The sequence below is a fragment of the Herpailurus yagouaroundi genome, unplaced genomic scaffold (assembly GCF_014898765.1).
Source record: "Herpailurus yagouaroundi ecotype Mexico unplaced genomic scaffold, PumYag 355, whole genome shotgun sequence".
Classification (NCBI taxonomy): Eukaryota; Metazoa; Chordata; class Mammalia; order Carnivora; family Felidae; genus Herpailurus; species Herpailurus yagouaroundi.
The window spans coordinates 3671392-3679975 of NW_024412572.1; the positions used below are offsets into that span (position 1 = coordinate 3671392).

General features: G+C 52.2%; 1 protein-coding gene across 1 annotated transcript in view; it reads right to left on the minus strand.

Annotated features, from left to right (window-relative positions):
* Positions 1-6219, minus strand: part of KCNA6 (potassium voltage-gated channel subfamily A member 6) — a 47163-nt gene extending 40944 nt beyond the window's left edge. The window contains 2 exon segments of the mRNA XM_040462894.1: positions 766-5373; positions 5375-6219. Coding sequence (XP_040318828.1) covers positions 3925-5373; positions 5375-5512 — 1587 coding nt within the window. The 5' untranslated portion in view covers positions 5513-6219 and the 3' untranslated portion in view covers positions 766-3924.
* Between the last annotated feature and the right edge of the window lie 2365 nt (positions 6220-8584).

Here is an 8584-nt window from a genome sequence, read left to right on the forward strand (position 1 = left end):
CACCAACACCCCCCATCACTGCCTTCCTCTCGAGCACGCTGCTGTCTCCCCAACCCTTTCTCTTCCCCTCCTCCTCTCCCCCCCCCCCCCCCCTCCCCCCCCCTTTTTTTCTTTCTCTTTTTATTTTGGAAGATACAGGAAAGTTCTGCAGAAACATTTTTCTAAACCCAGCACAATCTCATCTTGCTCTGTAAGTTCAGGACTTGAACACACAGGGGCCAGCCTGGCAGGAAATGATGGTACACTGAGGTGGCAGGAAAGGCTGGGGGGCATCCTTCAGCTGGAGAACAGACTCCTTATCAAACACCCCAGATCACTGCTGTCCTAGAGTTCAAGGTGTGATCTCAACAGAAATGCCACAGCTGCCCCCAGCCACTAAAAAGGTGGAGACAAGGAGAGAGATAGAAAGACACATATAGAAGGAAGAAGAGATTAAAACAGCAGAAGGGCAAATGTCAGAGAGATGTGACAAGAAGGGGGGAAAAAAAAAACAGAGAAAATGAGAGTAACTAGAAGGAAGGGGAGGTGCAGAGAAGAGGAGGTGACTAGAAAGAGTTGGGGAGACAGCAGTGAGAGAGCAGAAACCAAAGAAGGACACTGAAGTCCATGCAGTCACAAAGAATACACAAAAGGAGAGGGAGGTGGCCGCTGAGGAATGGGAAATCAAAGCCCTGAGTCTCCAGAATGCAGGCGCTCACCTCCCCCAGTTCCGATCTGACCCGGAGCTCTGAGCCAGGAACCAAGTTCCCCAACAGTAGAACCTACCTCAGATGCAAAGGCGGCCAGCTGTCCCACTCTCTCCTTGGGGGTGATCAGGGCAGGAGGACTATTCCACATCTCCGCCGTGCCTGCCAGATCCAGGAAGGCATTTGGGAGCTCCTGCCGGCTCGAGTCAGGTGTAACGAAGGACTGACCCCTGCCTTTGCCGGCAGCTGTGACATCGCCACCCCAGCCATCTGGGAAGCACAGGGTGCATATTCTCTTGATTACTGGGGCACAGAATCCACATAAAGAGGCTCAGAGTCAGAGAGGGATCACTTGGCAAAATCCTTCACAGAAACTAGGTCAGGTCACAGCCTTTCTGTGTTTCTTCGATGTCTTAAGGAGAGCCACCTATGAGACTGCTAGGAACGGAGCTAGATTATTCCCTGGGAGGAAGAAGTGGCATTTCTCTCCGTCTCTCTCAGACTTGGGAGGAGCCTCTCTCTGAGGAGACGGGACCTCCAGGATACTGTTACGGACCATAACTGTCAGGACTCTTGGCAAGGCCCAGCCTGGCCGCCTCTTGAGGAGCGTGTCCCCTCCAATTCTCCCCTTGTCATTTTGAAAGAGATAATACTGACATTGGTTTAACTGGCAGTTGCTTAGCATTCAGATTTCTGAAGAATCAGGGGTGAGATGAGGCAGTTTCGATGACTGGGTGGGAAGGCCAGGAAGAAAGGTCCAGGGAGGAAGTTTGGGGGAGCTGTATGTATCCCCCTCATTTTCCAAAGGTCACACATCCTGCCGGTCATTACCAGCCCCTAAACCACTATGTAGGAGGTGTTCTCATTTCGGAAACTGGGAATTTGTAGCCTCCCATTCTCACTTGCTGCCCAAATCAGAAGATAGAGAGAACAGTCTGGAAGGTTGCTATGGCAACCAGAGTCCCTGGAGAGCCCAGCTCTCCACAAACCCTTTACTTTCAGGCATGCTCTGACTTGAAAAGGAAATGTTTCATTAGGGATGGTGATGAGGATGATCACATACACACATATAGAGATACATGCATACATGTTCCAACATTTACCCTCACTGGAAGCATCCCTATTGCCTCTGTAGTGGGCCCTTCTCCTTTCCCCAAATAGCCAGAAGCAACTGAAGGAATTTGGAAAACTGGAACTTTATGGTCTCAGAGCAGGTTACTGAGTCATGAACTCCTCTTATCTGTATTTCAGGCTTGGAGAAGCCAAACTCCCAATCAAGGCGGCCTCTGGCCCTGGAAGGATCCCACCGAACCTGTCTAAAGAGCATCCTCCTTGCTGAAGGGTAAGAAAAGAGACTGAAGCCCAGTTCAAGAGGTTAAGGAGGGATTTAAGGAGCTAATAGCCCAGTGTGGCTTACTCTTGGGCTTTGAATCCAAGGCAGCAACTCTGCGGGGAGCTTTTGACTCTGGGAGACACGGAAGGAACCAGGCTAATGAACTAAAAAATCAATACCCTTATTAAAATTCACACATTTGCATAGCATCATCCCCAGCTTCCCAGTACATTGACATTCCCCATGAGGTAGGGAGGGGAAGACATTAATGTTCCCATTTAATGGGTGGGGAAACTGAGGCACAAAGAGGAACTGTGTTACCCTGTAAAGCTGTGGCAAAATCCAGATTTAGATCTGGCACTCACAGGAGCCACAGTGTCTCTCAAGAAAACCCTCAAAAGGCCATCCCTCATAAGTTGCTCTTTGAGAAATTTTTTTTTTAAATCCTCATCAAAGAGTCTTAAAGCATAGATACAAAATTAAAAACATGTTAACAGTCCTTTCGGTTTCTGAACTGCACCCAGAAGAGCTCAGAACAGTACATCACAGTTTTTCAAGGCAACAAACAAATGACAATGTTACCAGGAGAGAAATGAGGGGAAGTGGGGGGTGGGGGGGGTGAAGGCAGCAGTTTCACGCTGGAAGAGGATGACTTAGTCCCGGTGGTAACATTACCTTACCAGTTAGAGCAGGTCAGCTGCAGCTTCAAGGGGCAGACCAGGTAAATGTTTGCTTGACTCAGCAAAAAACCTCTAACGGTGAGGCTGTCAACAAAGGAATGATGTTTCTTCCTTACTCTAAACCTATTTCATTGCACATAAAACGGGAAGAAACCCGCGCTAGCATCCAATGTGTGCTTTTACCTGTCTGCAGGTGTAAGCTGGAGTTTGCTTTGGAAAACCTTCAACTGCAATCCTAAGTCAAATTCCCAGGAAGAAGGAGGGTGGGGTGCTGGAGAGGGTTGGGGGGCAAGCAAAGAAGACAAACTTGCCATCTGCAACAAGGTTCCTCTTTGCACGCCTCCCAGATGACAGTGGCTGCTTAACTGATACTAACTCTGTAGATACTCCGTCAAGCTAGTTGCCATTTCTCCTGGCTCTGTGGTTCCCTCTTTCCAGTTCCTCTGCACAGGAAGGCACTTGCACAAAAAGAGTATTTGGCTCTGAGAAGGAACCTTCCTGGAAGCTAGACAGTCGGGGAGGGAAAGACTGAATGCAGACCAAAGGCCGATGTCCACCGTGCCAGGACACCTGGAAGAATCCATTGGCCCCTTTGGTCTGGGACTGACTCTCATGGCCTCCAAATGGCCAAGTTTAACTGTAGTTTCTCTAATTCCTTCCAAGATTCAAGATGAATGACATATCTGGAGGCTGTGCAGCTAAAGGCTTTACCAAGGGTCCTCTGAAGGATGACTAGCAGGTGTCACAGGCACGGGAATAAAACAGAAAGATGAACACTGTTTCTGTCCTCCAGCTTCTGCTAGTTACCACCTAGCCAGAAGCTGACAGGTGCATGCCCCAAAGCAAAGGACGCTAAGGAGAGAAATAGGACCCAGGTATGCTTGGTTTCCATCTGGTTGACATCTTTGTTCCTAGAGAATTCCAAGCCCCAGACATGAAAATTTACAGTCATGAGGGAAGGTCAGACGGAAATCTCATCCACATGACAGAAGATGGGCATGAATGGGTGGCACCGTTAGAATTTCAAAAATGTCACTTAGATGGATGAACCTTGAATGCTGCGGAAATCAAGCAACAAGGCTGACAGTCCAGGTATCAGGACTGAGTGCAGGGGAGGGAGTCAGGAAGTCGGCTGGAGGTCGGGTGAAGGGAGTGGAGAATGAGAAGGAAGCCTGAGACTGTTTGCTCAGTGTCGTCCTTCTCATTGATGCCCTTCCTGCATCACTCAAACCTCAGTGAGCATCCTTTTCTCTGCATATGCCCGATGCGGAGGGGGAAGGTAGCTGGGTCTCCGTTCCCGAGTGGTCTCAGAGAACTCAGGCTTGCCAAGTCCACTGTCAGCTGCCTTCAGGTCTGGTGCAGGCTGCCCACAAGTGACATGGGTATACTGGCCTTGCTCCTCCTGCTCCGTCTCCCGGTGGTAGAAGTAGTTGAAGTTGGAGACAATGACCGGCACAGGCAGGGCGATGGTGAGGACCCCAGCGATGGCACACAGCGAGCCCACGATCTTGCCCCCGACCGTCATGGGGTACATGTCTCCGTAGCCTACTGTGGTCATTGTAACCACTGCCCACCAGAAGGCATCCGGGATGCTAGGAAAGAGTGAATCATCATCATCAGCCTCTGCGAAGTAGACGGCACTGGAGAAGAGGATGACCCCGATGAAGAGGAAGAAGATGAGCAGACCCAGCTCCCGCATGGAGGCCTGCAAGGTCTTGCCCAGGATCTGCAGCCCCTTGGAGTGGCGGGACAGCTTGAAGATGCGGAACACCCGGACCAGGCGGATCACCCTGAGGATGGCCAGAGACATGGCCTGCTGCCCATTCTGGCCACCCCCTCCACTGGCTGACTGCTGCTCCTGCTGCTGCACCAGCTCAGTGCCCAGGGTGATGAAGTAGGGGAAGATGGCCACCAAGTCAATGATGTTCATGATGTTGCGGAAGAAGGCTGGCTTGCTAGGGCAGGCAGAAAAGCGAACCAGGAGCTCAAAAGTGAACCAAACTATGCACAAGGTCTCCACCAGAAAGAAGGGGTCAGTAAAGAAAGAGCCCCCAAGAGTACTGAGTGAGGATGAGCCCCCTGCCATCATTCCCCCCGGCGGGATGCCAGGATGAAAAGTGTAGGAATCATCTTCATCTTCCTCTTCCTCCTGACTACCCCTGGAAATTGGGGAGTCTCTGCTCACACCATTGCTTCCACCTCGACCATCTGCACGGAACTGGGGCAAGGTCTCCAGGCAAAAGATGACGATGGAGATGAGGATGACCAACACGGAGACGATGGCGATGCCTCTGGCGGGGCCTGAGCTCTCAGGGTACTCGAAGAGCAGCCACACCTGGCGCTGGAAGGGCTGGGAGGGCAGTGGCTTCTCGTCCTCGCCACCTTCTGGCAGGCAGCCCTCGTCCTCCCGGAAGGCCGCCAGGGCTTCATCCCCCAGTTGGTAGAAGCGGATCTCCTCCAAGAAGATGTCCAGGGGCACGTTGACCGGCCTCCGCAGGCGGCCCCCGGACTGGTAGTAGTAGAGGATGGCGTCGAAGCTCGGCCGGTTGCGATCAAAGAAGTACTCGTTCCTCAGGGGGTCGAAGAAGCGGACGCGGCGACCAGGGTCTCCCAGCAGCGTGTCGGGGAACAGCGACAGGGTGCGCAGTTGGGTCTCGAAGCGCAGCCCGGAGATAATTGATCACCAGCCGCTCGCTACTACAGCAGCCCCCGCCCCCGCCGGCCTCCGGGAAGTCTCCCGCGTCCTGTTGCTCCCCCTCCGGCCCACGGACCTCCCCCGGCGCCGCCAGCGTGAGGGATTTCTCCGACCTCATGTCCCCTCCGCGGTGCGCTCCCCGCCACTAGGACGGCGCCCACGACACCACCTCTGGAGCGCGGCACCTCTTCCCGGCTCTCAGAGCGGCGCTCTCTGTTTAGGGTGGGGCTCGCGCTCCTCCGAGCTCTAGATCTGGCCTGGCCGCTGGGTCCGAGGGCTCCGAAACCCCGGTCCCTGCAAGGCTGGGTCTGGGGAGGGGGCCCGGACACAGAGGGTTTAGCTCCGCGCCTCCAAGACAGCCGCGCCTGGGATACAGCTACAGCCTACTGGGATACCTGGAACAGCAAACTGGCGCGCGTGAAACCGGCTGCCCGAGAAGACGCGTGGCTTCGCCCCCCGCCGTGCCTGAGCCCGGGCTCTGGGACGCGGGGGTCCGCCCTCCGGACGGGTTAGCTCTTCCCAGCTCCCACTGCGCTCTCCAGCCGTTCGAGCCCCCCGGCTGCCGCTGGGAGCGAAGCGCCAGATGCGCCTCCCTCCGGCTCGGCAAAGACTCCTGGCGGAGCTCGGCCTCCGCCCTACGTGCACCGCGGACTCCCGTCTGGCCAAGGTCGCCGTTCCCGCCGCCACAGCCGCCACCTCCTCCCTGTGAGTCGCGCCTCAGGCCTCGGAGAGGGCCCTGCGGCTGCCCCGGCGCCGGGGCGCGGGGACCCACCTCCCCACCGCTCAAGCCTTCTCTGCAGCCGCGGCAGCTGCAGCGGCTCGGCTCTCCGCTCTGCCCTTCCTTCCCAACACTCACTCTCCAAGTGACGTGGCAGGCCCCGCCTGCTGCCCCCTCCCACCCCACTCTCACATCACACCCCTCGCCCAGCCAGGGGCTGCGGCGAGCCAGGGCGCTGTGGAAATAGACACACACTTGCCTCACCAGTAATCTTTCCCGCGCACGCCTGGCACGCCTCTCCCTTGCATTCACAATCGCGGCCCCCCTAACCAAGCACCAGCAGCCTAATACCACACCCCCCTCCACCTCCGCAATCAGCTTTCCTTATTTCGCTTTACGGGAGTTGATCTGCGCAGTGCATTTCATCCATGAGAAAACACACCCCGCCCCACCGCACAACACACAACGCGGAGCACTGTGTCTCCACTCATCCAGAAATTTCATGAAACAATCAAATCATAATTCGTCCCTCTGTATTTACCAAGACCCATTTGCCAGCTTCCTTAATCTCTACTTAAAAAAAAAAAAAATAGAGAAAGCATTTTTAGAAGTCTTCAGAGCTTCCAATTTAGATGGTCTTCCAATGTAAGTCCCCAGAGAATCCCACATCTCCCTTTGCAAACCTGGGAGGGTGAGGCTGCAGCTGTCCTAGAATCGCAAAGCCATAGCAGAGAAAGTGTTGGGAAGTCCCCCACTGCCTTCCCCATCAGGGGTGGGGCCCCCCCCCCCGAGTCCTGGGAACTTAGGCAGCAGCCCCTGTGAAGAAAGAGCCAGAAGATGATGGTATCTCAGAGGTATCATAGTCCAAGGAAGCATACCGTGAAATTCATTTGCTCCCAGCCTTCCTGGGAACTCTTCTGGAATGTCTGCTTATTGCACAGACAAGAAGAAGGAGGAGGAGGTGAGTGGAAAGTGGTATGTAAGAATGTTGATAAAAAGAATAGCTATATTTACTGAGCATCTGATATGTGCTGGCCACATTCCAGGAGCTCTACCTGTGCTAACTCACAACACTATCTCACACCCCAATGAAAAAGATGTCCTCTGCTCCTAGGTAATGTTACAGTGAAGATTCCCCTGGCAGTATTTGGGTAGGGACCAAAGTTCCTTGTTAGAGACTATCCCTAACTCTCCTGGAGGGAGGCGGTAAGAATGGTTTTCTGTCCTTTTCCACTAGAGACCATGCAGTCTTTCTTTACTAGGTCAGACAGGTTAGAGTTTGGTGGAAAAGAATTGCTCTGATCTTTTCAGACGTCCACTTTCAGGTAGGGTTGACATTTGCTTCTCTGTGCCCCAGTTTCTCCCTTTTTGGTTGTCTATGGCTGAAATTAATTGGCTGACAACTACAAGTTGTTTTGTGTAGCTTCTTTTGCATTTTATATCATCAGTAAGGGTTCATTGCTGATAACGATAGGAATGGTACGTAAAGATACCCTCAAACCACAAGATGCATGCAAGAGTTCTTTGTGTGGCACAGAGTGTTTTAAAATCACAGGAGTTCTCAGCAGCCTTCACTGCCAGAGGGACTAGGGGAGTAGAGAACTAAATCTTCTGGATGTGTAGGGCAGAGGTCCGGTAGGGAATGTGTAGGAGAGAGGCTAGCAACCCACTGCATCTTCATTCACTAGGCTGTTGCTTCACCAGGTCTACCAGGCAACAGCTTCTGCTTCCTTTCTGTGCCCCTGCTGTTGGTTTCCACTCCCTCCGCTCACCTTGCATATCTCATTAAAAGGCGAGAAAGTGAGCGTACCAGTCATCCAGTCCATTGTTTCCCTATTTCCAGGCTATGTAATTAAGCAATTTAGACTTGACACAAGTTGCTCCGTTCAAAAAAAAAAAAAAAATGTAAAAGGGAAGAAAAGGAAACAGCAACAAATACAATATAGAAGATACTCTTTCACCCTTGTCCAATTATCTGCAGTCATTCTCTGGATTTTAAATTGATTTGCTCATGATTCTTTTTGCCTTTGTTTTCAAAATTTATAATGAATTATTTATTTGCATGTTTGTTTTCATCATTGCTGATTTTATTCATGAGGTTGTCAACTAGGTCAGTAATTCTTCAAAACAAATGTTGGGGAAGCATAGGAAAGAACCTGCATTTTGCCAGGAGGGTGCACAGTCTAATAGGTGAAAGGAACCACCACTGATTACCCCTGGGTTAAACCTGGCTGGTGCTGCCCGCCAGCTTACATCAGAGCTGATGTTCCATGGTTACCTTCACATCAGGCATAAGGTTGTGCCCCAGGAGATGTTTCACCATGCAGGAGGAGGTTCCCCTGGATAGAAAAGCCATTCGCAAATTCATGAATCAGAGTTCTGTTTTTAGTTCTTTTGTGAAAGAGACTCCTTTCTTAGCTTTAGGAAAGCTGTATGCCTTGATCATTCTTATCTAGCATATATGTAGAGTGA